This window comes from Sceloporus occidentalis, unplaced genomic scaffold (assembly GCF_023333645.1).
Source record: "Sceloporus occidentalis isolate IW3139 unplaced genomic scaffold, rSceOcc1.0.p SCAF_19, whole genome shotgun sequence".
NCBI lineage: Eukaryota > Metazoa > Chordata > Lepidosauria > Squamata > Phrynosomatidae > Sceloporus > Sceloporus occidentalis.
The window spans coordinates 14,096,387-14,117,855 of NW_028316999.1; the positions used below are offsets into that span (position 1 = coordinate 14,096,387).

At 39.0% G+C, this 21,469-nt stretch overlaps 1 protein-coding gene across 1 annotated transcript in view; it reads right to left on the bottom strand.

Moving 5' to 3' along the window:
• The window catches only part of LOC149302479 (centrosomal protein of 162 kDa-like), a 59,407-nt gene extending 38,460 nt beyond the window's left edge, over positions 1 to 20,947 (bottom strand). The window contains exons 1-7 of the mRNA XM_089482560.1: positions 20,888 to 20,947; positions 19,641 to 19,776; positions 12,960 to 13,067; positions 9,517 to 9,591; positions 6,444 to 6,599; positions 5,957 to 6,143; positions 5,301 to 5,362 (exon numbers count right to left, since the gene is read on the bottom strand). Coding sequence (XP_089338686.1) covers positions 5,301 to 5,362; positions 5,957 to 6,143; positions 6,444 to 6,599; positions 9,517 to 9,591; positions 12,960 to 13,067; positions 19,641 to 19,776; positions 20,888 to 20,947 — 784 coding nt within the window. The remainder of the gene's footprint in view (positions 1 to 5,300; positions 5,363 to 5,956; positions 6,144 to 6,443; positions 6,600 to 9,516; positions 9,592 to 12,959; positions 13,068 to 19,640; positions 19,777 to 20,887) is intronic.
• Between the last annotated feature and the right edge of the window lie 522 nt (positions 20,948 to 21,469).

A 21,469-nucleotide genomic window follows, 5' to 3' on the forward strand; every position in this document is an offset into this window, starting at 1 on the left:
AAATCAAATGGATTTATTCACACGTCTGACCAAATAGATAGAAGGAATCCAGTACACACTACATCACAGAGAGAATCTCCATATGCACCACTCATTAGAGAAATCAGGGAGATTGAAGTTAATAAAGAAGATTTACCTAATACAGGAACTACACAGGAGTATGTTTGTTGTAAGTGTCGCGAGAGCTATAATACGTAGATCTATGTTGATTCAGTATAGCTAGTATAGCAATTAACTCTAATTCGTACTGTATCCCTGCACTCTGTCTTCTATGAAGATGTTTTGAATAAGTTAATTTATTTATAAGAAAAACTATATGAACATCAGATGTGTTATATGTTAAAGTTTTGTGTTTTGTTTTATTCTGTAAGTTAAGATCCTGTAATGTTATATGTTGTATATGTTAAACTGCAACTACATAGTGTCCATCATTTGCAGAAGTACAAGTTAGGGATATTTCCTTTCTTGCTTCTCGGGTTGATTCAAAACCTTAATTTAGTTCATGAGAACAGGGTTTTGCGTCATGACTAAAAAGGATTACTATGTATTGTATTGTATTGATCAAATATGTTTTTCCGTAATCAATTGAAGTATTAATTATTTACTATTGTCCATATTCTTAAATTCATCTCATGATCCAAATTCATGTGTTATAATTTGCTATTTGGTTATTTGATAAAATGATGCGGTCTTTAATGTTAATCATTTTAAACAATTTCTTAAGAATCATATTAGAACATTACATCATGTTTTATAGTGAGGTGCTACAATAATAAAGGTTTTGTATCAGCTAAGATTTTGATGCTGCATATCTGTTGTGTTTTTTAGGTTGTATGTAAGAATCGAATGGACAATGCAAATTATTAAAAAGTCTATCATGGCAAAGACATCTGACATTCAACAAGAGACAACCCTTTTTGTTTCTCGCAGTTCTGACGGCGACCATACTGATGATTGATGGTTCTAAGAAAGATCTACAGAGTCAAGAAGATATACAGATTTGACAACCAATTTATAGACAATTTAACAATACTCAAGGGTTCCCAGACATAATTAAGAAGAAAAGAGAAATTGATGATTTTAATGGTCATGTGTGTTTTGGTGTAATGAAAGGGTACTTATTAGTTTGTAACATTAGAATTAACGTCACTAGACAAAGTAATGTGAGGTTAAATGTTACGATAGGGCCTAAACATTTATTTAGTTGGACTAAAGGGACCTACACACAAGATGATAAATTTGGGTTTTGGGAACATATCATAAACAAAGTAGCTTTATTGAGTATAGTAATAGGATGCAGTAATAATGTATGTGAAGGTACATGTTTAATACCTATGGCAGATAAAGAAGAAACATTGTTTCCTATGAGAGTATTGGGAGTACCTGTCAGTAGTACACAATTATTATTTTATAAATTAGAGTATCCTGATTTTGTTTTTTCCACAGATATGTCAGAAACGGAACAGTTAGATTTGTCTGCATGTTTACATTTTGTGTCCAAAATTATTTGTTTGTCTTATCAAGCTGAAACTATATATCATTCATGTTTTCATAACCAGAGCTCATGTTCAGGTACAATTCAAAGTGTGAAAACATCTAACGATCTTGTAACGCCTATAGAGAAAGGTAGAGTATGTGTACAGGTAATGTCTAATGGGGAATTGATTAAAGCAATGTTTTCTAAATGTACGCATACAGAAATATTATCGAAAGGTCTGTATTGTATTGATGGCGATCCAATAGCAATCTATATATATGGAACTCAGATTAATGTTTCTCAAATTAATTCTCAAAAATTAAATGTTTTGCCACTACAGTTTAATTTATCACAAGTAAGTGAATTTCCATGGCAAAAGTGGGCAAATGAGATAAGGAAAGATGTAGGATTTTTAAATGTCTTGCAAAAACAATTAAAAGAAGCACAGATTGTATTTCAACATGAGCAAGGTAAACTCAAAAACATAGAACATGAATGGTCAATAGTCTCAGGTACATCTTGGTGGAAAAACTTTGCTAAGTCAACAGAAATTATGGCAAAATCATCTGTTGGCTCCGCTATCACCAATGTTTTGTTACATCCATTTATTATTGTTTTATTTGTGTCTTTTATATGTATTATTTTTCAAATATGTTTATTATGTAGAATAAGAAAATCATATTTAACTATTCGAGAAAAGATAAAGCAAGGAGAGATGATATTAAGGGAAACTTTAAGACGTAGGATGCATCAGTCTTCCACAGATTCTTTTTTATAATATTATCGTTTACATATCTTCCTGCACTCACTGAATGTGATATGAATGTGATACGAATGTTGTATGAATGGACAGCAAACATTTATTTATGGTACATAACCATAAACAGGGGGAAGTGTAAGAAATCATTTTTATACTTTTATTTTGTTCTGCACATTTTAGGCCTGAATGCAACTTGAGTGCTAGGAACATATGGTATCAATTAAGTGACGTAGTTTAGAGGGTCTTCTGTGGAATGCCGGTGTATCATATGACTGTTCCAATAGGATTCCTTTACGTATACCCTAACCAAATGTAAAGGGGTATAAATTGGCATGACTACAAGGACAAGGTCTCTTTCCACGCTCTTTCCACGCTCTCATCTTCATCTCACCAAGATACTTAGCCTACAGTACCTTTTATCAACATTTGTTCCAGCATTGGTATTGTATGAATTGATAATTTGTTATCGAATAAACCTTATTAATAAGACATAGAAGCTGTGGTCTTGATTGCTGTTTGATCACTGGAGAAGCTTAGATATTCAAGACAAAGAATATTCTAACACATGCTCTTCAAGTCCCATGGAGAAAACTGTGACTATTATACATACGATTTTACAGAAGAGGATTCTAAATGTCTTCCCATTTGTCTGTTTCTATGGGGATTTAGTGGTTCTATGTGCACTGGTCCTATAATTAGTTTTTTTTCCACTAGTAGCTATTATTGACATTTATATATTCAACACAAGATTTTCAGGGGTCAGAAGTACGTCTGAAAACCCTTTTAATATCCTACTGTGTTACATATTTCAAGTAAGTAGATGTCAAGTGAGATACTTTTGTTAAGAAAAACACGGTAATTATGGAAAAATTAATGTTGCTTGCCAAGACCGGTGAAACTACTAGAATTTATGTCACGAGTTGATAGTTTTGAAGTTTCTGTAACCAATGTGCACACCAAACATATGTTTGTCAGTACAAAGAATGTCTATTCCATCTACACAGATGATCAATAACATTAATTACCAATATGAAATACATATTTTTACTCCCTAGATTTACTTCAATGTCACCAACCAAAAAACTGTTTAGAATAACTCATATCTGGTACAGTACCATTAAAAATGAAATGTTGGTATGAATTTAATGTATCGGTTTGTCTTAGTCTGTCAATTCTAGTCTTGTTATACCCCTTGAACATATGTATTGTATTAAGCGCTGCGTAAATTGCTGGTGCTATAGTAACGAAAGATAAGAATAATTTCATTTTATTTTGATTCATAATGTGTAATTACTTGTATTCAGTCTATTTACTAAATGCTTCATTTAATGCTTAAGACTGCATCCTGTGATTTTGGCATATTTAAGGGACTGCCACCTCCTTCTTCCTACTACTAATCCCTCTCGCTATACAACCCAGCACCCTGATAGTTTTTACGCTTTTACACTTTACAATTCTTTACAACTCTGCTTACCTTTTAGTCATCAGAAATAATTACTCCTAAGGCCCTCTCTTCCATTGTCACTGATAGAACAGTGTCCCCAATGCTATATTCTTCCTTGGGTTTTTTTTACATTTATCAACATTAAACTGCAGTTGCCACACTCATGACCAGTCTTTTAATTTACTTAAATAATTTGCCATTTGACTTGTTACACTCACAAAGTCTACCATGTTGCAAAAAATTGTCTGCAAAAAAGACATACCTTACCATTAAGACTTTCTTTAATATCACTTATATGGAGTACCACAGTGGTTTCCTTTTTCTTTTGCTAACAAGTTTAATACAGCGTTCTGTTGCCTTTAGCAGGACATGTATCAAATAACTCAATTTCTCATGACTCAATATAAAGATGTCCAGACCATCAAATGCTTGCCTACAAATCATTTTTCAAAATGCTCCTTTCTAAAATGTAAAACTATTTTTTTAGTGTGTCGCGATGAAACATTTATCCTTATATTAAACCACACTGATTGATGATCACTGGAGTCCAAATACAGTGACATCCAAAATCTCCAAAGTCTCCATTTGTAAATACCCAAACTGTCTCTAGGTTGTCTTTATTACTTTGTATAAGATTAATCTATACACTATTTTTTTAAACAAAGAACCCTTCCTCCTTGATTTTCCTCATTGTACATGTCTCAGTAAAATCCATTTTATCAACGGATCTTAGTCACACATTATGGTTCTAGCTTTTTATTTATCAATGTTGATCCCGTCATTTCTTTCCCAACTTCCCAAAGCTAAGCTCTGCCCTGAACCTACACTTGCTATCCCTTTAATGCTATCTTCACCCCCCACACTCTTGTTTAAAATCTCCTCCACCCCACTACCCATCTTTACCCCAGTACAGCAGCCCCCACATCACCGAGGTGCATCCCATCCCTGCTACAGAGTCTGTAGTCTGCCCAGTTCTCTAAAAACCACAAATCCTTCATTCCGGCACCACTTTCACAGGTGATATTCCTGAAAACATTACTTTGGACATATCAGCATGGACTACGATCGCTGGATCATCACCAGCCATATAACCCACAGAGTAAATATTTCTGGATAGTAAAAGTCCTAGGATATTTCACTGGGAGCCTTTAGGCTCTTTTCATGCATCCATTTGGCCAACAATCTTTGCCAAAGTTAGCCGTTCTTACCGTGTTTTTTTTTTTAAATGTATAGGTTAGCATGTTTTGAACTGGTTATGCACAAGTGTACAACAAAGTCACCAAAATGTATTCGGCTGCCCCTCCTAAAAAGTTAATTGAAGAGAGACAGTCCCTGCAACAGGAAGTGGTGTACAAAGATGCGCACATTGCTACTTTAATCCTAACGTTCGTTCCATGCAGTCATGAAAAGATGAGCCAGAAAACCTATTATGATGACGTGAATCATCATGGAGGTTTTAGGGGTTACACTACTGTATTTAATACTCAAAAAATATCTCCCTAACCAAGGAGTTATATATTTTAAAACATAGCACACTGATACCCATTTAGACATTCTGCTAAAGAAAGAGAAGGGAGTATTATTGTAAGCGAGCTTACAATCTACAACTAGGTTTGTACCTGACAGATCTTTGCTTTCAATCATGTTTTTCTTTTGTTCTGATTTTGGTTTCTCATTATTGCTAAAAAGAAAAAACACAGATGCATATCTCACATTATTGGTAAATGATTGTTCCATCCAAGAGCTTATCTCTTTTTTCATATAATTTTAAAAATGCTAAAAGTAAAAGGTTTCAATTCACTTCCCTGAGATAAAACCAAAAACCAAACCACACAGAGTAATTTATTTACCAATGTTAATAATGATGTTACTAAGGGACTTAAGACTTTAGGGATAAACTATATAATAATGCCCGCAGTGCGGAGGGCACAGTGGACAGGACGATCATTCTTACATGAGGGTACCAAGCATTTTCATCTTAACTGCCTTTGCAGCTTTAACTTTTATACAAACGTCCATCACAACTATTTCTACCTTACTTAAAGTTTGGCCCTGACTTTTGTTTATGCTCATTGCAAAACTTAAATGTACTGGTTGCTTTCATTTCTAAATGAGGGTGTGACATTGGTTATCAATCAATTATATTGAACAGCGTATTTTACTTTGAAGGTAAGTGGGAGTTTTGCCTTCAATTTAGTTTTTAAAAGCCATTAAAGCTGTTGACCCTTCTCATGTTTTAATTTTAACCATATTAGATACATAGTTAATACTTTACCATATTACAGCTGTAAACTGGGATGAGTCAGTAGAATCCAGTTCCTTATTTAATTTAGAATAATCAATGGTAGATGAAGCTCCTTTTTCGAGTTTGGCAAAAAACCTCTCTTTTTCTTCCTGTTCTTCTAAAGTGTCAAGTCCAATCCCAGGAAGAACAGGATTTGGGCCAGATGCCACCACTGAATCTATATTACAAATAATATGTTGTAGTACATATGATGTGAAAACCTAAATAATATATGGTTACCCCTATAGACATCACATGAGTGATTTATGCTTTATAAACTTAACTGCTTTGTTCCTAGACCTACAAACATTTATCATTGTTTCTAGTCATAAATTTGAGTAATGGTATATTAACCCAATTCTAAAGTTGGTCCTTGTTAGCATGACAAAGTTATTTTGTCATGGGTAGATTTTGTCTTTTTTTTTTTTTTTTTTAAATCAACCAGAGCTAAAAGGGAGAGATTTATTCGCTTTCATACCATCAACATCCAGGCTGTCCCTATCGATTGAGTCACATACTGGGTCCTGTGTTGAGCTCTGCATTTTTAAGTGTTCGTCATCATCTTCTTCCTCTTCTCTGATGGGCTGGGATGTCCTTTGTGATTTCACAAAGCTTCGGTTTGTCAGAGTTGAATCTAAAGATATTATAGGTTTCAGAATTATTGTATGGAAAAAATAATTAAGTATGATTTGTCAATTAATTGCCATAGCTGTTGCTCCAATGGTCCACTAGGACCCCCCACTGTTGTAAAACATTTTAAATTTAATATGGGCACAACGGGCATTCTTGGTGGACAATTCCAAAACGCCTTCTAGCATGTCACACCACTAAAACATTTTACAAATTGAAAAAAGGAAAAAAAAAAAAAAAAGAGTAGGTGAATGTACCGACAAGGATGTGGCCTTCCAAACTACTTTTTCATATTTTTTTTCCCATTGATTCCATCAAATTCCATAAAATTCAAATACATCTAAAATGTCCTTGAGAATATTTTCTAAATCAGACATGACAAAGGCATTGTAACGGGTTCACCAAGAGAGCTGTAGTAACTCCCAGAGATCACCCACATGTATCCTCCTGTTGTCCCCGGAATCACTTCCAGCACCAGTCAGCATGCACACCTTGGAACCCTGCTATGTGTACCCAATAAGTAGACACAACTACCTTGAATTGAGTACAGCAGGAATGAACAGTTTATTGTAGTAAAGTATAGACTCATATAGCCACAGAACTTCATTAACATAAATTAACAGATACATGTATTCAACCCAACCTTTAATTCCCAGTCAGCAATCCTATTGATGGGATTAATTAAACAATGGAGTTCCTGCCTGTTTGGCAGCCAGGCTGGAGCCATCTCTGAATACCTTGGGCCCTGTATGACAGGTCATTCTGTCACATATCTCCCCTTTTAAAAAGAAGACTGAACTGGGGCCAGACCCAAACCGGGTCTGCATCCAGTTCAGTCCGACAGCACAGCTCAGTCGCTCCTGGAGTTGTGGATGCAGGGGGCTGGCAAAAGGCACCTGTCCCACTAACCAGTCCTGGGGTGCACTTAGAGACTTGGGAGTTCGGGTCCCAGATGAGGACAACAGTCACCACTCGCCAGGGCAGGGAGACAGGGTCCATAATCTGTAGGTAGCAGGCTTGCTTTCAGTCCTCTCCAGGGGCCCCAGTGATGAACAGTTCCGTCACACACTCCATCACAGGCATACATTATCCAGCAGCCCACTGAATAGTTTTAGGAAGCATAGCTGTTCCACCTCGACGTGCAGAGCGTAAACCTTGAGTAGAGTTTGATGTACACCAAACGAAGAGAGACACATTTAGAACCACAGTGGCGTTTTTCACCCACCAACCAGCTACCTCTTGGGTTCGAGCGACACGCAAGACTTACTGATGATGCACTTGGAACCTCAATCGCCTCCCACAATCTGGAAGTTGGATAATGGTGGGATAGTTGGTCAAGCCAAAAACTCAGGTTAGGAGACATTTTGTAATAAATGCTAAAGCCAAGGTCAGGATGCTACAAATCAGAGTCTCAGAAAACAAGCAGGATCACAAAAGGAACTACATTAACAACAGTGCACTGGTACTAGACACAGGCAGGACCATCCAATGGCAAAGGTTGACTGTGTGTGCTGCTATTTAAGGACCTAAAACAAGAAGCAGCTCTAGCAAGAAGCCTTTTCATATGACAGATGCAGAAGTCTCCTGTGGCATGTCAGCAATATCCAGGCCTTCAGGAACCGTGGCAATAGCTACCTGGCACTTACTGTATTTTCCCATGTATAAGACGCACCTTTTTTAGAAAAATGTGGGGTCTAACAACTGGGTGGGTCCTGCTGCTTACCTCTGTGTTCTTCAGCAGCATCTCTCGATCCGTTGCGGCGACACAGGAACCCAGTGGAGTCACGTGATTGTACATCACATCACATGACTCCGCTCAGTTCCTGTTCGAGCAACGCAGAGGGAAACAGCGGCTCCCACGGAAGGCTGCGAGCCGCACCAGAAGATCTGCAGTTCAGGTAAGGGTGGGGGAGTAAATGAATGAATATATATGTGTGTGTGTGATAGCATGGATGCGTGTGTAGGGGGCACAGGGAGGCTGAAAGTGATGTGCATATACTGGCTGCCTGAGCATGATAGGAAAGTGTCACAAACCTGGAATAACCTCCCTATGCTTTTTTTAACTTGTTTTATTTTGTTAAAGAATCTACATTTTCATTATACCACACATTTCAAAGGTGGCTGTATGTGTTGGCACTAGAGCAATTTCTATTTTTGTCTCTCCTTTCTGCTATCTCTCAATTAAACCAAACATGATAAGAATGAAGCTGCCACATTTGGACCTAATTCAAGTTAATTATTGAGTGTGATAAAACAGGGGTTAAAATACACAAAATCTCTGTCTAAACCAAATCCAAGCACTTCTGAACTGTACATTGCAGGAAACAAAAAAAACAGGAATCGAAAAGAATCAGAGTGCATTTTTCTCTAATGTATAACCAATCTGTAGATACTTCTAAAACAGGGGTGGGAAACTTTTTTTTCTGCCAAGGGCCAATTGGATATTTATAACATCATTCGCGGGCCATAAGAAATTATCAACTTAAAAATTACCCCACACTGTATATTTATGCCACCACCCAGCCCCCTTTAGTATTCATTTATGTGATGCCCCCAAGCAGCACCGCCTTGTGAATATATGCCCCAAACCCTTGCATATTGCCCCCAGCCAGCCCCCCCCGCCATTAGTATCATGTCAGCCATGGCACCCAGATTGCATCCAAAGGACCTGCCTAGCACCCAGACTGGAAGCATAGGACTTGCCATCTTTACCACAAAACAGCCTCCTTGTGGCATCTTTGCCTCAAGCAGCCTCCCTGTACCATCCTTGCCTCAAACAGCCTCCCTGTGCCATGCTTCCCCCACTTACACATCCATGCTGTCACACACGTTAATGCACTAATTCACAAATATTAATTCACTCATTAACAGATATTCATTCCCTCAATCACGCATACTTGTTCATACACCCACCACCTTACCTGAACTGCGGATCTCTCTGTGCTGCTCGCAGACAGGCCTGCTGCTTCCACTCTGTGCGAGCAACTTCTGTTTTACTGCCCAGGGGAATGCATTAGGGTCATGTGATGTAACCTAACGTGACTCCGCTGGGTTTTAGCATCCCCCTTGTGGCTGCTGCCCCTTTTGCCCCGCAGGCCAGACCAAAATACGTCCCCCACCCCTGTTCTAAAATAACAGATTTTATAAATCCAGAATATGTTCCACATTAAAACAATACCAGATCAATTACCATCAGGGCTTTCTGAGCTGTCTGAGCTGTCTGAGCTGTCTGGATCGTCTTGTGGGTGTAAACGCTGTGAGCTTTACCCTGCTGAGAGACTTACTAGTCTTTTTTTCTACTACATTGGGTTAGGTGGAGAAGGAGGGAGGAATAATGGAAAAGGTGCAAGCAAGAAAAAAAAGACTATTATATATGTGTGTACATATTATATAGAAAATGGACTGCAAACACCCTGTTCAAAAGTTTGGGGTTGCTTCCGGGAAAACAAGAACATTTCCAGCTGCTAACATAATTGCAAAATGGTTTTCTAAATGACCAATTAGCATTTAAATTGAAACTTGAATAAACTACTGAACATGCCATTGGAACAAAGCAGGGATGGTTGTTGATAAAGGGTCTTTGTAAACCTATGAAGATATTCCATAAATAAATCATCTGTTTCCAGCCACAATAGTCATTTACAACCTTAACAATGTCTACACTGTATTTATGATCCCTTTTATGTTATTTTAATGGACATTTCTAAGTGGACGCAAACTAATGAACCGTGGTGTGTTTATAAAATATACACTTTATGGACAAAAATATTGGGATATCTGACCATTTTGGACAATGCTATACTTCCAACTTTGTGGAAATGGCTTTGGGAAGACCTTTTCCTATTCCAGCATGAGGGTGCCCTAGTTCAGGGGGGAGGGGAATCAACTACCGTACTTACTAATGTCTATGCATTTAGAGTGTAATGGTCAGGTGTCCCAGTACATTTATCCATTAAGTGTATATATCACCAATCATTTACATAATGCTTTACTTATTTCAATGGGTATGATATCAGATCCACGAGTGCTGCAATATATGTTTTCTTGTTGAGCTACCAAATGGAGTAGGTTAGTAATATTAAACATACCGTATTTTTAAGTAGTTCCACTGGTATATGGATATTGTCATTAGTATATACAAGCTTTATACCTAACTTTTAACCAGTGGCGACTCTAGAAACAATATATAGGGGGGGCACACAAGATACCACAGTCAAACTGGGGGGGCATTCATAATTTCCAAAAGTAATGTGCTATGGAATTATACTTTTGTTATTGGGCTAAAATAATACTTGGTCATTCAACATGGGAAGCCTGAAGCCACAATTGAGTGCGACTAATCCTTGAAATAAATATTATAACACAATAAATAACTTTTCCACTAAATGATTTCAGGGCCTTGAACGTTTTGTCCCCTGAAGTCACTACAACTTCAGGAGGGCATTTTATCTCTGGATAAATATAAATTAAATAATTCCTACTGTAAGTTAAGTGCCAGGAAACAGATGACCAAACACACACACCAACACAGGCTCTGTCACACCAACACCCAGACACACACACCAGGACAGGCTCTGCCACACCGACAACCAAACACACCCACACACCAGGACAGGCTCTGCCACAAAGATACCCACTGCCACACCCACATCCAAACACACGCACACACACCAGGACAGGCTCTGCCACACTGACAACCGAACACACACACACCAGGACAGGCTCTGCCACACCAACACCCAAACTAACACCAGGACCGGCTCTGCCACACCAACACCTATACACACATACCCGAGGACAGGCTCTGCTACACTGATAACCAAAAACACACAAACAGCAGGACACAATCTACGTCACAGACGTCTACATCAGGATGGATTTTTCACACTGCATTGTCGTTTATACCCCCATTAGTGTTTTTGCCCCTTGTGTATTGATGCCCCTGCTGCCCATATATATTAATATTAGCCCCAGTTGCCGATAGCAGGTATAGATCAACACATTAACACACAACTGAAATTAACTTGTGATCTCAGCACTGAAGGTATGTATCAAATAAACAGAATCAGACATACAAATCCTGTATCTGCAGGTATACAATAGTATATGAAACGTAGCATTGCGGGTATAGATCAACTGAATAAGACATACAAACACTGTATTTGCAGGTATACATAAATAATGTATGGAAATATATAGATATGGATCTACAGAATAACGCAAAAACCTTTGCAGGTATAGATCAATTGGAATTTACAAAAAAACACGTCATTAAAAGGTATATTTAAAACCCCCTAAATTACAGGCATAGATCACAGGTTGCACACCCCAAGCCCTGGCGTCCACACTGCCCACACAGCAATCACACTCCTATCATACCCAGGTAACCAGTAAATGCTGGTACCTAGGCATGATGGGACTGTGCTTGCTGTGATTGCTGTTAGTGGCTGTAAGTTATGTGTAGACCCCATACTGCTGGCAGCATCAATACACAAGGGGGGCAGCTAGCTAGGTTTCAGCATGTACTGGCTGACTTGGCATGATAGGAGTGTGATTGCTAACAGCAATCACAGTCCCATCATGCCTAGGTTCCAGCACTTACACATCCAACCAGTAAATGCTGGAACCTAGGCATGATGGGACTGTGATTGCTGTTAGCAATCACACTCCTATCATGCCAAGTCAGTCAGTACATGCTGGTACAGGGTGGCTGTAAGTGATGTGCAGACCCCATACTGCTGGCAGCATCAATACACAAGGGGGCAGCTAGCTAGGTTTCAGCATGTACTGGCTGACTTGGCATGATAGGAGTGTGATTGCTAACAGCAATCACAGTTCCATCATGCCTAGGTTCCAGCACTTACACATCCATGCTATCACACACACTCATTCATATACTCATTCATTCACAGATTCATTCCCTCAATCACCCAACTCATTCAAACACCCTCCCCACCCCCTTACCTGCACTGCAGCTCCTCGATGCCGCTCACAGACTTCAGCAGAGGGCGCGGCCTCCCTCTGCGTTCTCTGGTACTGCACAGAGGAAGCGGGACTGGAGCAGAGTCATGTGATGTCACGTGAACTCTGCTAGGTTCCGCTCCCTCTATGCAGTACAGAAGACCCTCCCACAGGTAAGTAGCAGGGCTCGAGGTGCGGTCAGCGTAAGATCGTTTGCCCTGGCTGCCGATCTTACGCGGGCCGCACCCTCTCTCTCCTCTGCATTAAAAATAAATAAATAAATAAAAAGACGGGATTTAAAGTCTTTATTCCAAATTCGGCAGGGGGGCCACTGCTTTTAACACATTGGGAAAAAGCTATCTAGTGGGATAAAACTACATATTTTCACAAAGAGGTCATATACCCGGATAACAGCTTGTAAGTATCTTCCCACCATCCCCTTCTGAGTAAGCACTAGCAACTGAAGCAGTAATTTGTTGCTTCTTCTGTTTTATATATCTTGGATGAAGATCTTAAAGAAGAAGAGAGAGACATCACTGAACAAAAGAATTTTGAAGGAGACTCAAAGATTAGTGCATGGCTTTGTATATATTAAGGAAAGTAGCAAATTGTTATTTCAATAAAGAATAATAAAACACTGAAATCCAGCAGAGAGAGCAAATCAGCTCTAGAAATGTTAACAGTATTATTCGCAGATCCATTACTTTAAAGAAAAAGCTGGAAAATATTTAAACAGATTCATAGAGGAAGGAAATATATGTATATGATATTAAAATAAACTATTTTATATTGTGTTTATAGTTTTATTTGTTTGCTGGAAAACATGTTCCATTATAGAAGTAATGTGCGGGGGATGTAATAGGAGTGAATGAGTCTACACACAAGAAGGGAACGTTTATTTAGCAGTCTGATTCCAAAGGCATCAGCACCCAGCACTTGTGAGATGATAGGATGACACTTCAGCCATTTTTTTTTTCTAACCTGCTCATAAGTGCTGGGCAGTCTAAGGGTTAAACCATTACCCAAGAGTGGTCAAAATGTCACTATGACATCAACTCTTAACAACTTGTCACAATGGTTGATTAAATTCATGCGATTTAAGATTGCAAGGTATCTAATATAAGTATAATTAAGTCCCAGATATTCCAATTACCTTGGATCAGAGAAAATGTACCTGACACTGATGTTTAAGGGCCAATTTCCTCTTGGTTATCTCTTTTGTCAGGAAAGATCACTAAGGTTATTTTACAGTTGGTAATGAATTATCAAAGAGGCCATTTACTTGTAACACATTAGAGCAATCTGGAAACTGCTAATGACAGATGTATGTGAAGGAAATAATGGCAAGTAATTGAGAATGTAATGTGCATGGCTAAAAAGCTATCTTATAAAGACTTCATAAAGTGAAGCCAATGTAGTAATGACAGTGTAATTCACTAAAATACAGAACACCACACTTAACCCAATTAAAAAAACAAAACAAAACACAATCCATAGGAGGATTCAATTGACATAAAATGACACATGGATGTAAGAGTTATGGCAGACTCATCATTTTGAGCTATATCTCAATGTTTAGCATTCTTAGTATAGTGCCACGGGGACTTGTGTTTGGAGTTTAATAGTGAGCTTCTTGTGTAAGAATAGTTGGAGTTGTCCTTGCATAATGCATAGATAGTGTAGGATATTTCTTAAAAAGCTCCCCACAGATTTATGCATTTTTAAGGCCCAGCTCAGCACTGTTAAGAGTTAATAGTTGCATTTCTGATTTACGTTATATTGTATTAAATAGTCATTTTCATAAAAATAAATTAGATATAATTTTTCAGGTAAATAACTACATAAGTCATATAATTTGCATTAGCTCTATTAGGTGCATATCTAAAAAAAAGAGACAAGTTCAACAACTCTGTTTCTTGCCCTGAGACTATTAAGTAGGAACAGTTCAAAGCTATGATGGATACCTCTCTAAGACTTTTATGTCTGCTAAGTACAGCATGTTGGACACTATTACAAAGTCATTGTCCATGGCTTTTTCTCAACTTAAAATGCTAGTATTATGTCAGACCCTCAAATAGTATGTGGTCCCTTGCCTCCCCCAGCCTCAAAGCAGCCGCATTCCTGGTCTAAAGTTTCACACACATCTCGTTTGGTACACCCAAGATCATCTGATTGGGTGCCTATACATCATGTGGGAAAGGACACTGACCAAATATGTGTCAAGACAAATTATTGGACATTATTGGTTGGTTGGCAAAAGTTTTTGATTTTACATTAAAATCATCATTCTCCAAGTTGAGTGTTAATTTGAAAATATTATAAGGTGTTGGATTCAAAGAGCAATATACTTTCTAGGCAATACAAATTCTGATCTAATGGCAGAGAGACACAGCCAATCAGTTAATGACTTTTAGGAAAAACCGTAGAAGCCTTTACCTATCTGGATAACATGGAGCATTCCATAAAGAAGGCGTTTCAACTTAAAATTGTTGTAAGGGCAGGAAAAGTTGGATTCCCATTCTTGGCTGTCCCGGTCAGAGGTATACATCCTTCAGAAGCTCCTTTTGTATATACCGAGACCAGTCCAAAGAATGGCATTCCATTTTTCCCCCTAACAAAGCTAGGAAGAAGCATGGGCACCAGATGACCACCACACTTCAGTTTTTCATTAGGCAGGTACACATAAACCTTTATTTCAATTTAAAACTGGGCATCTGACCCATTTTCCCCCACAATGGCCTAGTATCACTTTGGATCGACAGGTCTTAAACACTCTAAAAAGGTTTCCAAATAGCATTTTACAAAACTAGTGCAGTTAAAAGTTTCCCAAACCTTTCCAATTTGCTTTACATGAAATACAGTTGGTGAATCAAACGATAACGGACCCCTTCCACAAAGCTACAATAAAACCAGTACCTATGGACATAAATCAGTGATAAAAGCATAAGTATTTAACACTTTTCATTTGCAATCTTTTAAAATGGAAAGAATTAGTTGTCTTTGGGGCCTTCTATTACCTTTGGATTGAATAGTAAAAATAGATCTCAAGGATGCATATCTCTCCTTACCGCAAACATTTCCTTCAGTTTTTTAAGAGAGGGAATGAAATGGCAATTCACCTGCCTACCTTTTGGTTATCATCAGCAGGACAAGACTGAAACTGGCAAAAGACTTTTGGCATTCTTTTCTGGAACGAGGCTAATCTTGTGTCATAGTGGACTGGGACTCCAGACATTATTGCCAATCACAGCAAGTGGATATTAGACAGATCTTTCAGAAAATTTACTTATGAACTAGATATTTTTACTTCTCACCTGACCTGTCAACTTCCAACCTTTAAATTGGAGGGCAGGTCCAGACACTTTAGCACTTTCTTACAAAATTTTGTCCAAGACCCGGAACATGCCTTCCCTCAATTCATGATTACTTTTCAAGTTCTCCTTTGAACCAGACCTCAAGGTACAACATATTAGTGACACCACTTTGGACAACTCAGTTGTGGTTCCTGGTCCTTTTTGAACAGACAATAGATTATCAGACTATTATTCATATTTTCATCCTTCCTAACAGATTCAGTGGGCAATCATCATATGTTAGTACAGTCAGTAAATTTAGTGGTGATTGTTTGGTTGATATCTGAAACCCCTGGCTTGTCGAATGAACTTTGCAATCCCAGAGCAGGGAGATATGGCCTCACTGGTGCCTCCAACAAGTTCGGGATCCCATACATACTCCAGTAGTTATTGCTTTGGTCAACACTTGCCACTCAGCTATTTAAGATATACTTTCTCTAGTCGATGACATTCCAGTTGGCAAATCACCAAAATCAGGAATCTGCACACACTCCCCACAGGAACTCAGGTGCTTAGCTGTGCCAGGAAGGGCCAGCTCCCCAGTAAATCAAAATAGAAAAAGGCTCCAGGCACTCAAGGGTTCCATCAGGCAGATTTATTGAAGGAGAAAGACAACAACGTTTCGACCTCACGATGAGGTCTTTATTCCAGTTGCCAGTCATCCCTTAATTTATAAGTAATACTGGGAACAGTGGCGGAACTACCGGGGTCGCGACTGCGACCGGGCCCTGGAGTTCCGTTAGGGGGGCCCAAGAGGTGCCGAGCGTTTTCAGCAACCGATTGGCACCCTTCTGTCTCCTCTACTCCCTGCCGCCACCGCCTGCCTCAGCGCTGCCCCGACTACAGTGGTGGGAGCGTGAGGCGTCTGTCTCAGGTGCCGGCGCTTCACGCTGAGCTTCGGCATATGACGTCATATGCCGGCGCTCAGCAGTGAAGCCGCGCGCACCGGGGCAGAACAGCAAGACAGAGCCCCCACCACAGTACTGCACGGTAAATGACCTACAAAAGGTGGGTAGGGAGAGGGTAGATAGTGAGAAGTGGGGTAGGGAGAGGGTAGATGGTGTGAGAAGGGGGTAGATGGTGTGAGATGGGGTAGATTGGGTTGGGGTGGGGAGGTCCTTGACAGATTCTCGCACTGGGGCCCTGAGGCTTCTAGTTACGCCCCTGACTGGGAATATGTTTAAAGAGACCGTTCTCTCCTAAATATGAGAATATATGGGATGACAATATTATATTGACAATTTATTGAATCTTGGTTATAAAATTATCTTTAAAAGGTAATTGTCAACAAAATCAACTATGTTGTTTAGTCTAATCTCCTCTAAGTAGATTTCTAATGTGAAGGTTTTAGACATGTCTTATAGGGTTTTATGTTTTTTTTTTTTTTTACACCATCAACAGTTTTGTTTCATATAACTAGACAAAGGTTTTTAAAATCTGTACTTTATCCCGATAACCAACAGCTGTGTGTGTCTACAGGTTTTAAGAGTTACAAAAACAAGTGATCTAAGCAACAGAAAATTTAACCAACTCCTTATTTTATTACGTAAACCATTTTTGCGCGTGTTCTCTTTTACTTTAGCAAAATGGGTAAAATGGCTTATGAGTTAAGGTGGAATATATACTTCTAGATTTGGTGCTCATTATTCCCTTGGTGTGAATGTCTGGATGACATTTTAAAAGCAGCATATAAATTGTACTAGAGAACGCTCTTTTAAAACTTAAGCCACCAGATCATATAAGTAATCAAGTTAAAACTAGGATAATGTGGGTCTAAATTTGGAGATTTTCCTAACATTTTCTGAAGAAAAGTCATAATACTAGTAAATCAAAATAGAAAAAGGCTCCAGGCACTCAAGGGTTCCATCAGGCAGATTTATTGAAGGAGAAAGACAACAACGTTTCGACCTCACGATGAGGTCTTTATCAAGTGTAATACTAGTAAAGGCACATAGGCTAACATTATCCCCCCCTCTTATGCTACCCTATTCTTGGGTTTCTTACTTTTTTGCCTATGCTCATTGCATATTGAATTACATTTTATTCACATTTTCTCTTTTAAGCTTCGTCAAGAGACATTGTTTTGGTTTTTTGGATCAAATATATATTTTTTTCACTTTCCAGGAGAGAAGTCAAAGAAAGAGGACTAGTATTTTGTTGCACTTATAACTTATGCTGTGTTTAAGCGATTGTGCTGTAGCAAGTTAAAGCATGTTTGTTCATGTATCTTTAATAAAAGTATGACATTGTTTCATACAATTTTAACAAAATCAAAACAAAATGAATAGTGATGGTCCAGATATACCGTATTGGCTCGGATATAGGCCGCCCCCGTATATAGGCCGCACCCTAAAAGTTTGGTGCTTTTTTAAAGAAAAAGTTTTTTTCTTTAAAAAAGCACCAAAAAAACATGCTGCCACTCTGCCCCCCCCCGAGATATGCTGTCACTGTCCTCCCTCCCCGAGATATGCTACCACTGTCCCCCCCCCCCCGAGATATGCTGCCACTGTCCTCCTCCCTCCCCGAGATATGCTGCCACTGTCCTCCTCTGCCCCCCGAGATATGCTGCCACTGTCCTCCTCTGCCCCCCGACTTACCGGAGCTGACTCCCGGGTGTCTTGCGAGGCCGGCGGGGGACATCTACGCAATACGCGTATACAACTTCCGGGCCAGAGGTAAAACGCATCGTGCGGTTAGACAACGGCACGATGCGCTTAGACAACCTCCCGTGCCGGCACCCCCCCCCCCGTGGGAAGTGCTGGCAGGGGAGGCTGTCTGAGCGTATCGGGGAGTAGGATGCAGGTCCCCTGCACTGCTGCGGGGGATCTGTATCCTAACCCCGCTGCCTGCCCGGCGCTAGACCCCGAATATAGGCCGCACCCCCACTTTAAAGACTTAAAGTGGGGGAAAAAAGTGCGGCCTATATCCGAGCCAATATGGTATGTCTCTAATATATTGAAATAAAAATATTGGTTTCAAGAATTAATCCACATTGAATTATGTTGCAGTGAGTGCAGTGAGCTATCTTGTCACACTGGTTCTCAGTTAGGTCTATTAACACAGATTTGCAAATCCAAACAGATGATTTGGGGCCTGAGCACAAAGTAAGGGTATGTACAGGGTAAAATCAATCATTAGCCAGAAGGAAGTTTATGCAATTCTATGAGCACTGTGATTGTCAGACTGAAGATAAAAAAAAAAAAACACCCTTGCAATAGGATAGCACAGATAAATGATGAGCATGAAGTAGTAGTATGATTGCAGTAGTAGAAGCAACAGGAATTAAGAACAATGCCTACCATTGTCTCATTGTACATACTTCTATAGTTAAATGAGCATTTCAGCCATCACCTTTACATGTGCATGTGCATATATATATATATATATATATATATATATATATATATATATTCCAAAAATAGTTACCGGCACTCCTGGGACTTGGTTTCAATAAATCTCTCAAAGCTCTGTGTTACAAGTCAACGTTTCAGTCTTTTATTTTCAGACTTTCATCAGGACATCAGGATGTCCTGATGAAAGTCTGAAAATAAAAATTTTACAGAATGGAACCATAGAATAGTAGGACTCAAGGCACACAAACACTCCAGGTATTATGATCCTCCTTATTGGGATAGAAGGTGGTGATTAGTAAAGCCTGCCTTTTTAGTGTGCCTTGAGGATGGTGTTGGAAACCACTGCCCTCTAAGAATTCTGCATTTATTTGCACTTACCACCATCATCAGAGTCATCTCCGTTTGACCACCATGGGATATTATCTTTTTTCTTGAGTTTGCTATTCTTAGGCTTTCCAATATTTTCAAGAATACTAGGTTTTCTCGAACTTTCATATGAATCATCTGAAAGAGACTATACACAAAAGTGGAATTATGCATTAAATAGAAAATGTCATAAATATATTTATTTCAGTTTGTCAAATATTTGCCCTGCTAGATTTGCCCTGGTCAACTGTAAGTGATTCCATTGTTAAGCGAGTTCCAAACTTCCACCGGTATTAATTATCAGCACAAAAAACTGTGCTGGTCAATAATAAGTAAGGTCCATAAAGACATGGTTGGACGAGTTTGGTGTGGAAACTTGACTGGCCCACACAGAGCCCTGACCTGAACCCTTTGGGATGAAATGGAACAGAGATTGTAAGCCAGGCCTTCTCATCGAACATCAGTTCCTGACCTCTCAAATGCTCTACTGGAGGTAACAGAATTACAATTACTCACTCCTTGAACAACTCTAAAGTATTGAATGTTTAGTAAAAGATAAAAAGGGAATCCTTGTCATATTACATTCTGGACAGCTAAAGCATAATGCAGTGACTGTTGCTATATAAATATAGTAACCCACATAATAGGAATGACAGAAACCCCCAAACAAATGTCAGTTGCAGGTATCAAGAAGTTTATTTATCAGACTTGCATTACCAAATGACTGCAGCACACTCTGCTGGTGAAAATCTTGACATACACTGGATAGAAAATATCCCACTCTATAATTCACTATTATTGCACCTAAAAGGAGCATTTCACAAATTACTATGATATGAAATATCAATAAAATAAAACAGCTTATATGTGCTATATTTGGCAAAAACAACTTGCCTGTGCTATCATTACCCCTTTTCAACATAAAAAGAACTTGTAAGTGGATTCCAAAGGCATATTGTTTATTTAAAGACATTTGTGGCTATAAAGTACCTATAAAAACATTATTATGTTTGTACCTTATTATACCACTTGGTTATTTATTATCATGACAAGTCACTCATCTTGCACATGACTGTGCATCTTGCTCTAGAACTTGTATAAAAAAAATGGAATATCCCATCTAAATATATACAACATTACTTATTTTCTATTTTTCACGGTTGTAAGGAAGTTCATACATGAAAAAAATTATCTTATACCAAAGCCTACTGGAGAAGAAAAAACAGAAAGAAGTATATGCATATGGGAGAGAACATTACCTCTTTCAAAAACTGTTCAAACTGCTCATCCAGCTCCTCTTTGGACATCCGATGAGCCATTTTATTGCTCTGGTTTCTTTGAGCTAACAAAATAAACATAATATACATTTACGTTATCCTGAAATAAATCAAATGCAAAAAAAAAATCTGTTTAATAAAACCAATAACTGTAAATGGAATGAGAGTAACGGAACCCAACAAAGTAATAGAATGGTACAAATACCGTATTGGCTCGGATATAGGCCGCACCCTAAAAGTTTGGTGCTTTCTTTAAAAAAGCACCAAAAAAACATGCTGCCACTCTGTCTCCCCCCCCGAGATATGCTGCCACTCTCCCCCGCGATATGCTGCCACTGTCCCCCCCTGAGATATGCTGCCACTGTCCTTCCCTCCCCCCGATATGCCGCCACTGTCCTCCCCCCCCCCCCCCGAGATATGCTGCCACTGTGTCCCCCCCCCCCCCCCCGAGATATGCTGCCACTCTGCAGAGGTAAAACGCATCGTGCGGACGGTCACCGGCTGCGGCGATGCGGGTAAACAACCTCCGCAGCCGGTGACCGTCCGCACGATGCGCTTAGACAA